Below are 21037 nucleotides of genomic sequence, written 5' to 3' on the forward strand. Positions count from 1 at the left end.
CAGCGGCCCTATACGTTTACTTTTTGAACGAGTCTCCATGTTAATGGGTTACCTTTGCCTTGTTAGCCGTATAAGTTTCGATTGTATACGTGTCCGCCCCCCACGTGGTCTGATGTTCGACGCGGACGTAAGGTAGGGATTTAGGGGGCTTATTTCTTCTTAATTGAATTATTAATACCTTACATTGAAATCTAAGATCTAATAATCTTTATAATTAAAATTAATTTCTAAATGCATGTTTTTTGAGCACTAAAACTCAGGGGTCTCAAGACAAAGGCGTTTCAATTTATTTGTTATCAATAAAACACATAATATACTCTACTTCCTACTAAAATTATAAATGTGAAAGTTTGTGAGAACGTATGGAAGTATGTTTGTTATTCTTTCACGCAAAAACGGCTAGACCGATTTGGTTGAAATTTGGTATGTAGATAGGCGATACCCTGGATTAAAACATAGGCTACTTTTAATCAACACACCTCGCGGGTGAAGCCACAAGCGGAAGTTAGTTAATGTAATGAAATAACATTCATAGATTCAGTTAAAACTGTATCGTAATCAGACTGTCATGAATATTTTTTCATAACTGAAATAAAACCATAAAATACAGCCATCCGCCATGTTGCATGAAACAGCAATCAGGGGCCCGATTCTCCTAAGTTAATGTTGTCAAAATCGCCTAGAAATTGAATCGCAATATGATCGCAATAGCAGTTTTAACCTTATCGGGCATTCTGCTACTAATATAAGACCAATCGTATTCCAATGACATTCGATTGGTTGGCAAAATGATTGTACAGCAAACTACCGTATAGACCAAAATCGCCAAAATAGAAGACCAATCGCAAACCAATAATCGCAACCATCGTATTCCAATGACATTCGATTGGTTTGCGATTGGTCTTCTATTTTGGTGATTTTGGTCTATACGGTAGTTTGCTGTACAATCATTTTGCAATCGTAAATCATTTGCAGACAAAATGATTCATTATTGAATGACAGAAAAGGATAAAAACGTTTATTTCAAAGAAAAAATAGCGGAATGCCACATACGCTTCAATCGTAATCGAGTCGGGATTGGATCTCAGTCGAACCGAGTCGAACGTGAATCGTATGTCGCTTAAGTAAAATTAGGAGAATCGGGGCCCAGGGGTAATGTCGTCACGTCTTTGGCAGTCTATCTTAACAAAGTGAATTTTATACAAATTGTCTATCGTTACAATCTCGTCATGTTTCTTTTTGTTATTTGGAAAGTTTTATTTGTTTTCTTTTATTATTTCTGTTGCTGGTACTCAGTTCTCAAAAGACATCTTAGGGCAAGAATTTTCCTGGCTTAATTTATCTAAAAAGCTGAACTTGCCAGTATCGATGAGTATCTCGTAACAATTATAACATTAAGGCTCAAATTTACCGACAACATAAACATTATCTTTCTTAAAACAACTGTTTACTATGAATTTTTAGAAACACCTTTTTTTCGTGCAAAAAACTACTTCATTCATTCGAAGCGCAGAATGAACCAGATGACTGCGACATTTACACAGGACGGTCAGAAAAGTCACAAGATAAGTAGACGACATTTTCCACAGGCGAGCGTTCCAAGTTATTAATTAATGTTATATTGTTCTTGTTTCTGATCTTAGAATATTTTTACGAGTCAAAAGTTGTTTATTTTTAATACATACTTATTTTATTCCGAATCCCGCTTTATCATCTATATATCTATAATATAATAATTTAAAGAATACTTGGGGTGTGATCCATAATTGATTCTGAACCCAAATATGTAGTTTTTAGAATTTTTGTCTGTATGTCTGTTTGTCTGTATGTTGTCCCGGATAAACTCAAAAAGTACTGCATGGATTTAAATCAAATTTTGCATGCCTATTGCCTGGGGGCCGGTTCAACACATAGGCTATGTATTATCACGCTATTACCTACGGGGGTTGAGCAATTAATGATTAAAGAAACGAAATTGGAAATTCTATATTGCTCATGCAGACGAAGTCGCGGGCAACAGCTAGTTTTCTATATAGTTGAATATGTTGGTCGGTGGGTCAGAACCTACCCCGAATACTTCAGGGTATAATTTCATAGCTCAATTCTTGATTGCTTGATAGCGTGCCAAAATGTTGGCGGGTCCCGCCAACCCTTTCTTGTTCCTTATGCTTAGAAGGAGAAATCGTTATGAACCGTCAGTTGACTGTCGTTAGGTATAAACACAATGCAACACAGAATACACGTAAGTTTAACTAATACGCAACTAATACAGGGCACGCGCGTAGGCGTAAATGTAAGCAAATCAGTCATGTGCGCCTTATGGTTTACAAACACAAGCCGTAAATTAGTACCACTTCCATTCTAACCGTATCTACATCATTATTATATTTTACTACCTACTATTACTTCGCGTCTTTAAAAGATAATAACTTTAGTCCTTTAGTTAAAATCAATAATAACAAATTGCAGGTATGCCCATACACATTCCTACTTAATTACCGTAATGTGTTTAAATATCTGTAATGTAGCAATAATCTCAGTTGATGAGGTACTTTTGTTAAAAATAGCTAATAGCCAGCTAATGTTGTTCATTCTTGCACAACATTCACTATTTATAAACATTCCTGGGATGAAGATGAAAACAGACCTACGTGAAATCCTTGTGGTTTAAAATAAATACAGTGTAAGTTTCTCTTGTTTTTACAGACCTACTAGAATCCTTCATGCACCCGTATGATAATTTTCCTTGCAATTTGCTCATTCTTATTTAGGTATGTACCTACGTATGAAACAGGTATTAGGGCTTAAAGAAACGTAGGTGTGACTACCTAATATAGGCGATATCGTCAGATGTAAAAACATTTTACTTTTTAATATTGGTAGGTACCTACCTACCTACCCTGGGTGACAACAACTAGAGGTATAGCAAAGTTCTCGCATTCACACTAGCTGTATTTATGTACATATGTAGGTATTTCCAGGAACATTTCGCCTACTTCCAAGGCGGTAAAGTATAGAATGTGTCAGCAACTTATCATTCGGCGCAAGTCGTAAAACGAAGAAAAGGGTTGCCTTGTGTTCGTGTAGATAGTGTATGGGATGGCAATCTTGTACATCGTGCGTTTTATGAACCTTTAACGCACTACATATGTTTATACTACGGGTCAAACAAGAAACTTAAAAGGCATACCTGCCTAGAGAATACCAGAAAACTAATAATTTAAGGCGAGATTTTACCTTCCATACTGAAGTTTCTGAACTGTACCTAATTATTCAATATGTTTCTGCCTTGCGAGTTCGTTACTTTCATGCAGGCGGGTTTGTTGTTTATGTTGTGCATGCGCTTTGCGCTCCAGAAGGTATTTCGTGACGTGCTCTATCCAGTTTTTTTCTAAGTAGAATAGGTCCTTCTTTCTCCTGGTTGGCGATTTTGTAACTCATTTTACTTTCAACATCAATATCGAATGTGTCTCTCAAGTGTGCCCATATATGTACATATCTACCTAGATATCTGTCCTTTTTAGGGTTCCGAAAAAAGGAGTAAAAAAGAGATCCTATTACTACTTAATACTTCGTTGTCTATATGTCCCTCCGTCTGTCATCAGGCTGAATCTCATGAACCGTGATAGTTACACAGCTGCAATTTTTCACAGAATCATGTACCTATTTCATTGTTTCAGGCACAACAAATACTGTGTGACCAGAATAAAAAAAAAACATTTTAGAAAGCTCTCCTATAGCCAATATGAATGTTTTGACCATTTTATAGATAATGTCGAGTCCGACTTAAACTTGGCCTGTTTTTTTTAGTCGAGAATTTCTGGCCACAGGACGTGTTATTGCACAGTGACATAGTGCATTGGAAGTGATACCAACATAGATTTAAGTTCCTGTATGCTAACAAATTTTTGTGTTTTTATGGGCCAACGAAGCCTGAAAATATTTTGATTTATTTTTTACTGAGCAATTTTCAATATGATAACCACAGATAACATGCTGAACAGTGGGCAGGTACTAGATAATTGCGCTCATGCAACCTGTAACGCAATCATGACAGTCATGTCTAATGCTACCCATTAGCATGCATGGAAAGTTTAATAGATCAATAAAAAATGAGTTTATAACTACCTCGTCGAAGGTCTCCAAGTAAGTATATCTACTACGAATACGTGTGACCTTTTACCTTATAAGCCCAATTATAATTTTAAACGCCCTACCTATTGAATCATAGGGGTTCAAGTTTCCTGTGAAAAACATAGGTACACATATCTAGGATACAGTCTGATCAAACTAGCTAGATTGCCTATACGACGTTACCTTTACATTATTCTGCTGAGGAAGTGGATGAGTCTGTAGCTAAATATTTATTCCAAGTCATCATGATCTTCATAAAAGTTAACATTAAGTACCAACATAACACCGAAGAATTTTGTAACGAAGCTGAGTAAAATATTTTAACTCGCAACCCACAGTGCAGAATTGGGCTTTGTCTCTTGGGGTTTCCCCTGCTCTATTAACACGTTTTTTGTGGCTCACAAACTTGGTATGTATAACATACGATTGTTTATATTGTGCACAGTTCTTTTATGTAACTGGAAATCTACTTAGATCGATAAAAAAGTCTTATACTTTGTTTTTAATTCTTGGTAGCTGCGTAGTCCGGAGGTAGGTACCGTCTCTGTTAAATAAAAAATCTGCCGGGAAAACTTATTCGCTAGTAACTTTTTATGAAAGTGAAGCTACCACTGTAATCTCGACTTGAATTGAATCACATAATCATCAAATATGCAGGTACGAACAGAGTTTCCCGTTTAGGAAAGAATTTACATGCAGGTACGATGACCTGGATCGCCAGAGGTGGCCAACAATTAGAATTAGAGGAGTGCGGGCGGCGGGTGCTTTGGGCGGGCGGCGGCGGCGCGGGCGGGCGCGCGTCAGTCGGCGTCCGCGTCCCGCGTCTGCCGCGCGCGTCGTGGAGTGGCGGTAGTATGCCGGCGCCGCAGCCCCGCTCCGCCCGCGCTCCGGCCGCCCGCGCCGCCGCGAGTGCCGCGCGCCTGCACCACTCCGCCGTCTACAGCGTCCGCAGCGCCGACAACATACACCACGCTATTACACGTCTCACGTCTACCGGAATGTAAATATTTATGGATGTCAGTTTTCAGTTGTTTAGATTGGCTGTGAATTTTAAGGTACGTAACTAATGTCTGGTGTTTCGAATTTTGCACGACATTATTTAGACAAACGATTGTGTCGATTGAATAGACGATATGGGTCGATTATAAAATTAAATACTTAAATAGCATGTCTGTTCAATATCGCATTGTGCTTTGTGCCTTTGTACATAATTGCTGACGATGACTTCGATTTAAATGGCGCTCGGAGTATCCTTCTATATTTGGATCGATAGTTTACCATTAAACTTAGGTAGTATTAGTCGAACAGATTTTTCGCATTACATTACGTGATTAAAATATGACGGCGGCAAGCGACAGTGCGCCGCCGCGAACATGCCAAATTGATATTCATAACAATTGAAAAGCTTTCCAAGTAAACTTTTATCAAAATCAATCAATATCTTTTAGCTACACCAGTTGAGATTTTGTTTTCATTAAGTATTAGCTTTTGCATAACTTTGTTCACTCTCATTAGCACAAGACCACAAAATAAACATTTTTTAAATTTTCAAATAATGAATTAAGTACCCATTTAAGGATTTTTTCCAAAACTTGGCTAACCGTTTAGTTTAGTATTGACATCGCTAAGCTCAATGTTGTCACTTAACGTGCATATTCATGTTCGTAATCGTAGTTAGGGAGCTAGTGACAGGTAGGTGCAAACAATACCACATCCGTGACTCTACATACTCACACTCTACTAGAACACCATGTCTTTGTTGATGTCACATTCAAACTCAAGGATACTTTCAGTTACAAACACATGTTAGTGAAAGTAAAATTTTCATTGTTATTTAAAATAACATATTCATTGGCATAAAATGTTTAGGTGAAAATGAAATCGACAAGGCGTGTTCGGGTACATGAAGATGCTATACGCCATAGGTAATATATTACCATATTTTTTTTATAATAGTAGACCTTGCGTAGACAAGATAATACCTCCTACCTGTTTATTTACCACACCTGACTTATTTTGTCCTTAGCTGAAACATTTAACTTGAAAATAAATCTTCTTACCTAACATCTACCTATTTTTATTTGCTGTAGTAGTTAGCGTAAAGTTATGAATTTTACCAACTAGAAACTCTTATTTTAATAACTTTAAAAAGTACGTAAGTACAAACCGTAACGTACTAAAAACTAATTATTTCTTCTTTGAATTTAATTCAATGACCTTTCTGACTTGTGAATACACTAAAACTGTTGTACATAATAATCCTAAAGCTAGCATTCACTGAATTCTTGAACATAATGTCTTCTCACTTCTTATTATTGTACTTATTTATAAATTTACATTAATCCGAAACACTATAATTTATTTAATCTAAAACTAGAGAAGTGTCTTGTTGTATATTTTTATGACAATATAAATCAAACTTATCGTTTACTTGCATATGGTGTTCGTTGACCTCGAGAAGGCATATGACCGGGTGCCTCGTGAGGTTTTGTGGTGGGCCCTTGAGGAGAAAGGTATACCAGGGAAGTATGTGCAGTTGATCCGAGCGATGTACGGCAGATGCCGTACAGAAGTCCGGTCCGCAGCGGGCACTACCACCAGCTTCAGTGTAGGTGTTGGCTTACATCAGGGGTCGGCCCTCAGCCCGTATCTCTTCCTGCTTGTAATGGACGCGCTTACGGCAGATATACGGGAGGAGGCACCCTGGTGTATGCTTTTCGCCGATGACATTGTTCTGGTGGGGGAGAGTGGGCCAGAGGTCCAGAGTAGACTGGAGGCATGGCGGCTGAGACTGGAGACAGTGGGTTTAAAGGTGAGCAGGAGTAAAACCGAATACCTTCATTGTGATTTTGGCGGTATTTCGGGACCCATGACCATAACCCTAGCCGGTATGCCCCTACCAGTTTGCTCCGACTTCCGGTACCTTGGTTCACTCGTCCAAAGTGACGGTGAGGTGAACAGGGACGTTACGCATCGGATCAATACTGGATGGATGAAGTGGCGACAGGTAACTAGCGCTATTTGTGACCCGCGGATGCCCCTCAAACTGAAGGGCAAAATTTACAAATCCGTCATTAGACCTGTCGTCCTGTATGGATCGGAGTGTTGGGCATTGAAAAAGACGGACGAGAAGAGAGTGCATGTAACAGAAATGAGAATGCTGAGATGGATGTGTGGTGTTACAAGAATGGATAAAGTGAGGAATGATTACATTAGAGGAAGTCTGAAAGTAGCGCCAGTTACAGAAAAGATGAGAAGTAGAAGATTGTCGTGGTATGGACATGTAATGAGGAGGGATGATACGCATGCAACAAAGTGTGTGCTAAGTATGAATGTAGATGGATGGAGAGGAAGAGGAAGACCTAAGAAAAGATGGATGGATTGCCTGAAAGATGATATGAATAGGAAGGGAGTGAGTGTCAGTATGACGAGTGACAGGGGAAAATGGAAGAAAATGACATATTGCGCCGACCCCAAGTAATATTTGGGAACAGGGCAGGAGAAAGAAAGATAAATCAAACTTAGTTTATCTCGTAGTACTTCACTCGTTACCCTATCTATACATACTGCTACATACAATTTGCATACTTTAGCACAAAACCTTTGACTTTCAGTGTAGCCTACATGTTAGGATTTAATTTACCTGCATTCAATACATTACTATCCAGTGAAGTACATTATAAACGTATGGAAAAAGGGTACTTTTCTGTGTATAGTATAGTTTTGCATATACGTATTATAATTCTGTATTGAATGAATTAAACTTGTCGCGTCTCCTTGTGTTTTTCACAGAAGACAAGATCTTTAAAGTTACGTTAGTTGTACATGAAGTGCTTCGTTAACAATATGCTCAATACGTAGCTCTCACATGCAACATCAAGGAGCATTGTGCTTTCCTTTAGCATTACCTGACTTCCGAAGACAATTTCACTGAAGTATGAACTTACGACACATTCAGGTGTTTTTCGTGGTAGCAAAGAAGTTACTCTTCTGATTTCCAAGAAATAACTAAATTATTCCCCACTGATTACATCAGACCGACAAGCGTCGGGCTCTACTGATAATATCTTTGAAACCTCAAGTCCATTTGTTGGACGAATTTTGTAGCCGAACGATTGTAGATTCGTCGTAATGTAAATAGTAACCTGAAGTTTTCTAAGAAATACAATATCCACTATTAACTAAATGTTGAATTTCCGTTATAATTCAAAAACAAACTTTATTTCAAGTTATCTTTACATGCTTAAATTACATTACACGCCTAAAATGCTAGTCGATTGAAATGATTTTCACTTTCATAATGTACTATTTCCCTTTCGTAGCAGTCGGAAGCTCTTATCATCACTAAAGGTTATTGCTGTAATTATTATTATTCCACCTACATAACAGATAGATCAGATCACTGTTTGATACAATTTGTTGCTAATTGCCACTGATAGCAGCTGCCAATTTCTACTAACATTGTTTGGTAATATCTTAAACCTCCCGTGGGACAGGCTTGTTCGGCGCTGGGCGCCACAACGTTTCTAACTACACGATAAAAACATAATAAATGTCAGCTATGACTGATATAAAGTGACATGCTTATTGCTTAACGTATCTACGTAAGTACTTCTTATCTGAGTGTCGGAAATTAGAATTGAAGTTATGTTACAGTAACCAATTAAGAATAAATAATTTCTACCGTGCCGTAGTGTTTGTAGCAATTAGATACTATGAATTAGGGATTTTAGTAGATATTTTGGTTGTACATATTTACAATCTTCTAAAAACCACTTCCCTTCAGATTTTCAGACACTGTTGTACATACCTACTCTATCCAAACTCACTGCGCCTACCGTATACCTACACCACAATTTAATTTGTAAATAATTAAGTTGAGAACACTTTATCGAAATTCCATTTGCGACGACCGATTTGACTCTAGGTACCACAATTTGCAGGCATTCGTTTGCCGAAAAGAACGTTTCGCCAATAAACTGGTACGTTTGAGCGTTGAACTGTTAAAACAAATAACCTCTGGTTTTATAAAAGAATACGACAAAGTTATGAAAATATTATACTAAGTTACTGGCCCTTTTGCCGAAACAAAAAGCGAAGTTCGATACTAGCGATCTCTCAGTTATGAAATATGATGCTCTTGAATTGAACAAAACGCTGAATGGGGACTTGTCAGCACTCGACAAGTAGTCCATTGGAAAATTACTTTTTCAGTGAAACTTTCACGATTCTTGAGCAATCGATCTTTTGGTCAGTTCAAATACAACGAATTGCTGTAAGTTAATATTGAACTAATATACTTTTTTCGTAGAGTGCAAAAACCATTATAATTTTTTAACCTTAAATTTTGAAAATGGTGGAAGCTAAAAGTGATCACTTTACCAACAGAAGCTTTTGTAGGTACGGAATGCAGAAAAAGTCACACACAATAAAATTTTAAGTTCGATCAGGCTTAAGATCCATTAGGACTAGACTGATAGTATGTCTACATAAATCGATTTTAACTGTTGTACATACGAGACGTAATTAAGTGTTTCGAATTGATCTATTACTCACCACTGCCTACTTAATAGGTATAGTCAGGTGACCTAGATCACCTCGTAATAATAGCGTGACCATCAGCAAACAATTACCGCGTGTAAGCACAAGATGCTATCCAATATAATTTATGGATAGTAAAAATAAGATTGGATCAAAACGTGATCCGTGGGGATCGCACCGGTACGAGGTCATTACAACCATTGAATCGTGTCTGTTTTATCACTACCTACGCTTTTACTCTGTTCCCTCAAGTATGTACCTTGGAATTAATCTATTATTTCACTTCCCTCTAATTTGTTATACCGTTAAAATAAATTATTTATATTATTGATGATGTTCATATAGACAAAATCGATTTATTGTAACGGTAAAGTGTAACTACCAAAATAACTGTTGCCGTACCGAATGAAAATAAATATGCGGCTGAATTAAATTAATAATATTGCCGTCGTTAATGTTATATACTTATAAGGATCGGATCAACAGAACGGGTGATCCTGCTTTCTACAAATTCCTGCCCGCTCGTAGCTCACTAACTACTTTGTAATAGCTGCGTCTATAAACTGGAACACCAACTGTAGTTCCCAGCTGGATGTCACATCTCAAAACCTACTTTTCTATTAATTTCCTAACAGTAAAATTAAATAATATAATTAACAATAAATTCTGCCTTTTAAAACTTATCTATACATTCCTAATTTTCTTCTTCCCACTGTTGATCATCGTGGTAACCTTTGAATTGCTCGTACTAAAAATGGTTATGCTAATCTTAAAACTCTTCTATAAATAATAATAACAGTAAATAACACTCGGGCAGGCACTATATCGACATCTCCAATAAACTACAACATACGCACGCCATCACCGAAACTCATTTAGCAGCATGGCTAATTTTCACGCCAACGTAATTAACTTGCTAGGTATACACGATATTATATTCATCGTGAGCAGAATTAAGGGCAAAACTTTGACACGATCTTTGATGTCAGCTTAAGTAAGTATACCGTCTTCGTCTTATAACGTCTTATTTAAGAATTAGGATGCCATTCTAGAGGGCTTACTGCTACAACTGTCACCAGAAACTTTACGTACAAACCCATTCCGTTTCATAAATATAGCAAAGTTGTAATTAAATCGCCAAGGAACACATTTATCCACGAAACTGGGCATGCTAGTAGATACTTAAATTTTATTAAGCACCTACTGAATAAATTCCTGCTATGAAATGTCACGAAAACAGCTATCACTTAACCCAAAATTGTGCCCAATTTTGTATGCTTTATTTGACATTGAGGTCACGTTATACATTCACTACTGAATATTCACACAAAATCCCAAGGGGGGAAAAAACTCCCCTAAACCACTCATAATAAGCCATTATGTAACACTTGCTTAAAGCCATTTTATTATTTACGCAAAAATCTACATCTTTTAATATATATCAGTAGATTGAACAAGTGAACGAGAAGCTGTCAAAGGTCCCAAGGACATGTTGGTAGTTCAATTGTTGTGATTTACATATTAGAATAGATTTAAGTAGGATGCGGTGTCTAAACCCCACTCAAATAGTTCATTACTATGTAGGTTGAGTGACCTAATCCTTTGTTCTTGCTTTAGAGGGCTGATTGTGATCATAAAGCTGTATATTAATGCCAGTTTTTGTTAGTAGTATCTGTGTGTGACTCCTATATGAAGCGTAGCGTAACTGTGTATAATTTAATTATGCAAAAACGTTTATGGAACCAATATAGAGCAACATTTTTGCTGAAAATGTATCCTACAATATTCAAAAGAGAAAGTATTTCAGTACAGCTGTGTATATTTATACACGATGTTACGTTATGCTTCGTAAAGGGTAGCAACTATCCAATTTCATAAAATGAAAGCTGACGCGTAGCGGTTGGTAGCTAGAAGTTATACGATGTTTGTGGATAGGACCGTCTCCAGCGGCGAGGAGGCAAGTTTATCGTCTCGATTTCATCGCTTTTCCGCTGTGTTGATAAACTGAACTGTAGTCGCGCCAATCAGCGTCTAAGATATGTAACGTTCTTAACTTGCAATCACATGGTTCACTGCAACAACGCATCAACATTAATTGTTGGCGATCCAGTCTAAATTCACTTCATATTTGGAGATAAATCTAAACCTATCTAAGCTTGTCTCATTTTCTCAACCGCTTGCAGTCAGTTTTCTTACTAAACGATGCATAATGCTGTAGTAATTGTTGTTGTTAACTAATTATAGTAAAGCATAAAGTTTAGGTTGGTGTGGTGGTAATTATTATCTTTATAGCTAGAAAATAACCGTAGGGGTGGCTTGCTTAGTGTTTTGTATTTGTGTCGCACATCGGACGCCGCGGCAGCAAAATTGTTTCGAACAAAGCACTGGAACTTTCCCCGGCACGCGATTTTATTGAATTTGTTTCTGCAAAAAGCTTTTTGTGCTTCAAAGGCGACTTTAATTTATGTATTTTTAATTTAAGAAAATTTCTGGTATTTGAAAATAATTGCCTGGCCTTAAATTGAATTAGGTAAAACAAATCCAACCTCAGCCGTGATGAAACGTTTCAGTTTCCTTAGCTTCAGTATTCAGCAATTGCAAACTTATGTAAACCGACTCTTTGAAACTGCAAACCAGTAAAATTTTGCAATCTGATAAATGTACTTTGCTTTTTGTTATCGATCATTTTTATTACTATTTACTTATCCAAAGTCATTATAGTAATTCCTTAAGTACAATTTCCTACTGCATGCTATTTATTAAATCTATCTTAATTCCTAATATTAATAAAAAATCCAGGAATTTTCGTTATATACTTAGGCATCTTGTAAACGGAATTTCTTGCAGTACATAACCCCGTTGAGCAAAGTCTGCCGGGGTTGCGGGATTGTTCAAAAAGTTACCCTCTTCCTACCACTCCATTCCACAGTAGAGGAGGCATGTGATGAAAATTCTACAAAAGATACATACTTATGCTGCATTGCATCTTTGAAATTATTTATGAACATCCGCATAATATGACTCTTTTGATTCACTGGTTATTTCCTAAATATTAACGAGAATGTCAATGCAGTAATAGCAGCGTTTTACCTGAAATAAAACGCATATTAAATACTTACCTTATTTGAAGCTTACTAGTTTGAGATAGGCACCTACGTGTTTTCCGCTTTTATCTCTGTCCTTTTCTACCCCATATCTTGCATCTCTCTCGCACACCGACCAGTTTCACTCCCCACCAGGCAGGAGGCGACGAGTGTTCTCGGCGGCCACAGTTCGTCATTGAGTCGAAAACACCAGGCAGAAATTAAAATGTAAGCTTCAAATAAGGTAAGTATTTAATATGCGTTTTATTTCAGGTAAAACGCTGCTATTAAATTCTTGACCGTTATTTGAAGCTTACTAGTTTGAGACGTGTTTGTTATCGCCTGGTGGAAGTGGACGCCAATGTGAGCAAAAGCACAATGAAATTGTGTATGTAAATAGGTACTTAGGTACACGAGTAATCACATGTAAGTATGTGTATTGCGTCCTGGAATACTAATGTAATCAAAGTTAACTGGTACTGGTACTCAGCTACATCCTGTTAGACTGGAAGCCGACCCCAACATAGTTGGGAAAGGGGCTCGAAGGATGAGTAATAAAAATTAAAAGAGAGATGCAAGAACAAAAGCAAAAATTGATTTCATTTTCTAATAGTAATTAACAAAAACATTGCGATACTTCTTAATAACAATAGTAACAAAAATATAGACATTAATCAGCTGGATTAATTAAATAATGGAGATAACTTGCTACTTCTATTTAGTGGGTATCTTTCCCTTCTGTAAAAATGGGCAAATGTATTGCCTGATCGCCAATTACCCTTTGCTAATATATCGTCCAAAGGTATATTGTCAACACAGATTTTGACGCTACCGCCGAGTGGAAGCTTCCTGGGGTTGTAGTTATTCCTGCCCCTTTTAACAATGTCTTAATCCACCCGTATCATCGTTCGGGTGCCTGCCTTTGGTTGGCCTCTAACGGATATAAATAAATTTAAGGAATTAGCCGATGTCCGTCTATCTTCTAACAAGGCTTTAGTCTTTCTGACCCAATACACTGGACTTAGATTTATATTTTCCTGATTATCCATCAAACAACAACCCGACTGCCTATGACTAGAACTGTCGGTCTTAGAGCCAAAGACTGGCCATAAGATTAAATTATCTTTGTTGTTTTTGAAATGTTCTGGGTCTATTGCAAGCAAGGAAAGATCATGGACTCGCCTTTCCGAAACAAGCTAGCAAAAGAAAGAGCAGCAGTGTGCCTGGAAGTTGCAAATGGATTATTCTCGTCTACGTTTACTGCACTTAAGTAGGTTACCAATTGGTCAATATTCCAGATGGACGGCTTCCCGGGGAACAGGTTTGCTCAGCGCTATTGATTTTAAAATGTGTCCGACTAGAACGTGTGAACCTAGCTCTAGAGTGGTTTCTGCATTGCATAGTGTAGCTATAACTGACTTGTGTAATAAAATAGTATTGTATGCTAGTTTATTTACTATGTGTAAGTCCGCTAAAAATTGGGTAAGTATAGGTCCAAATAGGGATTCAAGGATTCATAGGATCCAATTTCATACTTTTCGCCCCAATTTAACCATCGACTCCAAGCTGATTGATAAGTGTTGCGTGTGGATTGAAGAAGACTTCAGTCGGAGAGACTCCTTGTCCCTCCCCCCCCCCCATTTCCTTGACCTTGGCAGGGGGTATCCCCGTTGCTGTGTCTATCGGTTTCTGCTCGAGGTTCATCAGTGTGTAGGGTACTGCTAATGATCGGGACTTCGGGAATCTGCTCGCCAAAATACCTGGTGCCACCGAAGGAACTACTATGAGATTAACTCCCGTTCCTGAATTGAGATGACTGAGGACCTACGGTATAAGGTAAGGTGGCGGTAATACCCATGCTAGCGGGTAAGTCAAAACTTGAGAAAAATGCATCGTGGAACCCCGCTTTCGGGTCCTTCAGATCTAGGGGCACGTAGTACACAACTATGTGTCCCTGGGCTCGCTTCGAGGCAAATAGGTCCACTGCTGATACAAGATGCCACTCCGGTGGAGGTTTGTGTCGGGAGAGATGGTCTGCCTGACTGTTGAATAGGGCTGGTATATGATTCACGACGTGATAGATTTGATACAGCTCAAGATAACTGAATACTCTGTACGTCAAGTTCGGTAGGCTCCTTGATCGGGTGCCACCTTGATTTCTTAGATATGACACCACAGTCCCATTTCTGCATTGAAAAATGGCTGTTGATCTCTTTAGCAACTTGCCGTGATTTTCCAGTTAATACTGCAAGCATCTCTTTCAGATCGCAGTGAAAGCCTTTTTCTCTCTCGTTCCATGAACCCATTACGGGAGTTCCGTTCAGTTGTGCCCCCATCCTACATCGGAGGCGTCCGTGGTTATAAGGTGACAGGGAAGTGGCGAATGAATATCCAAGGTTTGGTGGCAGCTGACCAGCCACCACTTTAGATCTGCTAAGGTATCTGCTGGTAGGTTCAACATTGCTATACTCCATTCACCGAGCCGTGAGCCCACAATGTAACCAAAGAATGACACTTTTTCAAAATGGTGGGTATAACCCGACCGATGACAAAAACGTCACATTTTTATGTAAAATGTTCTTAGTATCTGTGGTCTTCAATTAAGTAGGGTTCTATGTATGACAGTCAAGACTTCTAGGTTCATTTTACATGTAAACGATTTACTACATATTTCATTAAAATTAAGAAAATAATTTACGGCATTTATTATACATATTTGATTTCAATTAAGTTTGAAAAGATTGCATAAGTTCCACAGACATCGTTCTAAAATATCATTTCTAATGTTGTCAGTATATTACTTTCGTAGTTATTTTTATAAAATATGATCATTACTTCAATCGTGACTTATAAGAACCCTTTTTATGGTTTGTTCACCGTTTGGCTCACGGTTCCATGAATAGGGTAGGTATAGATTGCTGTTCAACACTGCATTGAGGAAAGTGAGGAGAGCCCGATAATGCAGTCTGCCGTATGGAACAACGAAAACTTGCGAAGTTTAAAAGTCCTATCAAGCTATGCAGGTCTTCTAAGTTTGTCGTGCTGTTTGTCACGTAGTGCGTTTTGTCATTATCTTGTTGATAATGCTTGCGATTTATTCACTTGCCATCCAAAACATGGTGCAAATGATCCCAAAGTAGGCAAATATATCTTGGTGAGCCACCAGAAAATCGAGATACACAATTATGAGTAACCCTTGAGTTTTCAAAGTTTGAGCCACCCAAATTGGTCACTGTGGCGAAGGTCTTGGGTGCCGTGCTTAAGCCAAATGGTAGGCACGTAATCTGAAGCAGTCTTCTTCTGTATACTAGTCGAAGAACATATCTGTGACCTTCGGCTACCGGAAGGTAGAAGTAAGCCTGGGCGAGATCCACTTGCACAGCCATTCGTCTTTCTGAAGAAACTCTAGCACCCGAAAAACATTTATTAAACTGAAGGGTTCCGTAATTATGAACTTGTTGAGAACCTTGAGATTGAGTATTGGACGGTTCTTTCCGTCGCCTTTTGGGCACAAGAAACATATTGGAAAGAAAGCTGGCAGAATTTGCAGCTATCAATAGAACTTTTTGTTTTATCATTTGGGATATGACGACATCCATCTCTTTGGACTCTCTGGTCAAATCTGGCATTATCTATCAAAGGTGGCTTTTGGCCAATGGTATGCGATACCCAGTTATTATTTTTAACAAGAAAGGCGGAGCTCCCATTTCTTTCCATTGGTCCTGATATAATGTTAGGCAACCCGCCTGGAAAGTCATAACTTACGTGCCTTGTTGGACGCATCAAAGTCCGCCTGCGGTCCTGGACGCTTTCTGTTTCCTCTGTTGGACATGGTTCCTATTGTAATTTACTCGTGATATCCCAAGGGAGCTTTTAGAGTTTTGCGTCACACGCCATTCAGCGTGAGTGTGATTACCATTTCCCTTCGAGGGAAGGTTATAATGGCGACTCTTCGAAAGTCGATCCAAAAAGCCACCCTGCGAGGGTAGATTGCAATGATGGTACGACCCGCAACATGCATGATTGGTACCCTGCGAGGGTCCGTGATAATGAGCCGACCCCTGCGGGGGATGGCTAGTATACTTACTGGTCCCTGCTTTGTAATGATGCTGCTACTCGCAACATGCAAGATTGGTACCCTGCGCGGGTCCGTGATAATGAACCGACCCCTGCGGGGGGTGGCTAGTATACTTACTGGTCCCTGCTTTGTAATGATGCTGCGACTCGCAAAATGCAAGATTGGTACCCTGCGCGGGTCCGTGATAATGAACCGACCCCTGCGGGGGGTGGCTAGTATACTTACTGGCAGTCCTAGGCGGAGCGTACCAAGTCTTTCAAGGCCGAAAACCATCACACGCCGTGATAATGAGCCGACCCCTACGGGGGGTGGCTAACAGACTTACTGGCAGTCCGAGGGGAGCGTACCAAGTCTTTCAAGGCCGAAAACCATCACACGCCGTGATAATGAGCCGACCCCCATGGGGGGTGGCTAACAGACTTACTGGCAGTCCGAGGGGAGCGTACCAAGTCTTTCAAGGCCGAAAACCATCACACGCCGTGATAATGAGCCGACCCCCATGGGGGGTGGCTAACAGACTTACTGGCAGTCCGAGGGGAGCGTACCAAGTCTTTCAAGGCCGAAAAGCTTTCTTGACACCACCAGCCCTCTTCAAGTGCGGTAGTGACCAGTCCGAACTAAGGAGATGCTGGTTGGACCGCACCTCACACCATTCTTTTTTGTCAAAAAGTTGAACGCCTTGCAGGATTGAACTAGGGCCACAGGTGCCTTAGGAACTTCGGGCTTGCTTTCTTTTCCATAGTCACGTGCACGGGCTGTGGTAGCTTTATTATTTACCGCATCCGTATTTGCTTTATAAGTCACTCATTCTGAAAACAAATTACTGAAAAAAAAAAAAGTACACGGAAGAAACTCGTGACAAAAAAGGGGTAGATGTACAAAATATTAACACTTGATTTCGCAAAATCGAATATCGAACGGTAAAACCGTTAACAAATTGTATAAAATATTATAAACTCACCTGTGTTCTGCGAGAGCACTGAGTTTATTTTTCAACGAAATACTACAGCGGTTGGTTAGACCAACCTTCTCGGGCGGAAAACAAGACGCCAATGACGAACTGTGGCCGCCGAGAACACTCGTCGCCTCCTGCCTGGTGGGGAGTGAAACTGGTCGGTGTGCGAGAGAGATGCAAGATATGGGGTAGAAAAGGACAGAGATAAAAGCGGAAAACACGTAGGTGCCTATCTCAAACTAGTAAGCTTCAAATAACGGTCAAGAATTTAATATAATATTTCTTTTCAATTTACGGCTTTTACTACTTATGTTATTTGATTATTTGTTACAACATAATCAAATATTAATTAATACTTAAGGCTTCAAAAGATTTGTCAATCTTGAGACGCATTAATTAACTGGAGGTACTCCAACAACTGACTACTCATAAACTCGAAGTTATGTGGGTCTGTCCATCTTAACTAAGTTTTCGACAAGTCCCAAGATAGTCGAGTCTCCTTCCTGTAAACAGGTGAATATATAACGTACTTGGCTATCTATGTATTGCGCCTATGTTACACATCCACACTGTCTTAATCAACGCGTGTAAATTATTGCTACACCCGCTATGGTGCATGTACATATTTGCTAATCCCGTATGGAGAACGAAGTTAAGGACACAACATATGCGTTTCCCAAAGCTTTAACAACACTTTTTATGCCCACAATTGACGCTACTTTCGAGTAAAAGATCGAACAGTAACACCAAGTAACACGAATTCAAAATAACTCAATGTATAATTTGGAAAATCCACTGCTGAATAAGGGCCTTTCCGAGACCGCCATAGCTTATAATCCAGGGGCAACAAGGTTATAATAAATTACCAAGGCTAAAATAATTTTAACTGCTGCGATTGTAGCCCCAATTGTTCGCTAAAATATTTACTTATTCTGACCGTAGAAGGTTTTAGTGCCGTCAGATTTTCCAATAGCTTAATGTTCGTCTTACAAGGATCTGTACGATCTTAGGGAGAAGTGTTTGCATATGGGTAGTGGTAGAAGCTGTAATTCTTAATGGCTAAAATTCGATGAATGTCATACTTAGTCGTTTGCAATAGATTTAATGAACATTATAGATGAAGTGTGATGTGGCTCGGTTGAGCGTAGCTGCGGTGTCGTTGGTTGCAGTGAGTGTAAGAGTGGCGGCGACCGGCTGGCGACGCCGCGGATGTCGCTACTTGGCAAACCGCTCAGCTACCGCGCCACGCGACGCGACGCGCGATACCGCCGCCTTCAGTCCAAGTTCTACAATTTTCTTGAACGGCCTCGAGGAGTTAAGGCTGTCCTTTATCACATGATCGTGTAAGTCCTGCACAATTGTATTCCAAAATAATGTGACCCGTATTCTAAATGTTTCATGAGTTTTTGAACGAGAGCTATTTTTATTTAAATTAATATATTGTATTAAAATGCCTTTTTAAATCATTATAATGGGCAGTTGTGTAATGTTACGCAGTGCAACGCACACTACGCTTATTGAACGCACCGTCGACTAATCTAAAACAAAATCATCTCCAGAAGAGAATCATGTTGTTCGTATCTCATATCGGATATAAAAAATAATACCTGGATCGTTGAAAGCCCGGAAATTCTCCGGCTAATATCAATGTTTTATTAACATCAATCATACATAAAAGAATCGAGTGACAGACTAACGCCCTGTTTACACCACGACATCGTACCCTCTGACAGCAGAATGTCCCAAAATTATTTATTACACGTGCCGTGACACCTTTAACATACTAATGTTTTACTAACTACCTTTATACCAACTGTTAATAAGACTCGTGTTCCTTAAACCCAATTTTTAAAATAGTATTGACAGTATTTAAAACCTAACAATGTGATGATAAAAAATTTCTTACAAGCTAATAGAAATACAAGCTAATTTGAATGAACTACACATTTCTAAACTTAAAAAAAGTTTGTAAAGTCAAGACATGCTTTTTTCAAAACCACTACTTACTAATCTTACATTGATTACATTGTTAAAAAAGAAAGAGTCTGCAAGAGAGTATTGACATATATATTAGATTAAATAGAACACCTAGTTGATTTTTACCTTCTTTAAAAACTTAACGAGAAAAATTTAAGCGCCTTGAAACGTATATGAATTATTACTTCAAATCGTTCATTTTTAGCCGCCATATTGCTGCAGATAGTAATTTACTGCAGTTGTCTTGTTTTCAAAATGTTCATTTGTCCAAATTTATTGTAGCGAGCTGACACATTTAAGTCTCGCGGGAATATTTTTACCGTGGGTAATTGAGTTGTTCCACTTCCCGTGTCGTATTTCCCGTATCAGTATATCGTACTGTACATTTATTTGTACTAGGTAATATATTTGCACGTATTTGTAAAACGTCCTCAACTGTACAAAAAAAAATCTTATCCATTAGAACTCTTCGAATCGCAATTACAAATAAATAAGAAGATTCGATTCGTATCTAGGGCGGCATTTAGACAGTGAGAAAATTTTAGCGAGCACGGTGATTTACCTTGACTTACCTTGTCTGTTTAAGAAGATACTGACGTCAAGCAATGGGACAGTAGAAAAGGCTGATTATTATAACAATTACTATTATTGCAATTTAAAATTGACATAATTACAATGAACTAAACTAAGCACAGAATAGTGCGTTCAATTCTAATGTTAAAACGTTTAAAATAGCTCTCGTTTCATTTCTAGATTAGTTCATTTCGATATTCTTATCGACGAATGTACATTTCCATAAGTTCAGTCATTGTGTACAGGTTACTCCTGCTTTTTATAGATTCGGCATCTTTCCATGTAATCACATTCATGTAGTTACACACTACAGCTGTAAATTAAATCGTAGGAGTTAAATACGAACATTCGTAATCCTATTCACAATCAACTAACATATTTACTGCAGCAATTCAATTACTTATACGTCGGATTCTGATAGATTTACCAGAAATCTAACACTCTACGTTCACCTGTGAATTGAGTATTCAAATAATATTTCATTATGTTTCAAATCTCATATTTCTTTGTAGGTTTTTGATGGTGTTCATGTGTTTGTCGCTGTCAGTTTTTTCAACAATTGAAGAATACGAAGCAAAAGCAGGAATTGTCCTTTTCTATATGGAGACAGTGGTTGTAATTTGGTTCGCCATCGAATTCTTTTTAAGGTAAGCAATATTTCAATATTCTGAAAACACTAACATTTCTACTATGAAA

The 21037-nt window shown here is 38.5% G+C and overlaps 1 protein-coding gene across 6 annotated transcripts in view; it reads left to right on the forward strand.

Annotated features, from left to right (window-relative positions):
• Positions 1-4954: 4954 nt before the first annotated feature.
• The window catches only part of LOC124631542 (potassium voltage-gated channel subfamily KQT member 4), a 47911-nt gene continuing 31828 nt past the window's right edge, over positions 4955-21037 (forward strand). For 5 of the 6 annotated variants that reach the window (XM_047166003.1, XM_047165993.1, XM_047166016.1 and 2 more), the window contains exons 1-4: positions 4955-5189; positions 6004-6059; positions 18961-19134; positions 20854-20988. In XM_047166003.1, the coding sequence (XP_047021959.1) occupies positions 5145-5189; positions 6004-6059; positions 18961-19134; positions 20854-20988 (410 nt within the window). In that variant the 5' untranslated portion in view covers positions 4955-5144. The remainder of the gene's footprint in view (positions 5190-6003; positions 6060-18960; positions 19135-20853; positions 20989-21037) is intronic. The other variant, XM_047166024.1, reaches the window with a different exon arrangement.

The sequence above is a fragment of the Helicoverpa zea genome, chromosome 1 (genome assembly GCF_022581195.2).
Source record: "Helicoverpa zea isolate HzStark_Cry1AcR chromosome 1, ilHelZeax1.1, whole genome shotgun sequence".
Taxonomy (NCBI): domain Eukaryota; kingdom Metazoa; phylum Arthropoda; class Insecta; order Lepidoptera; family Noctuidae; genus Helicoverpa; species Helicoverpa zea.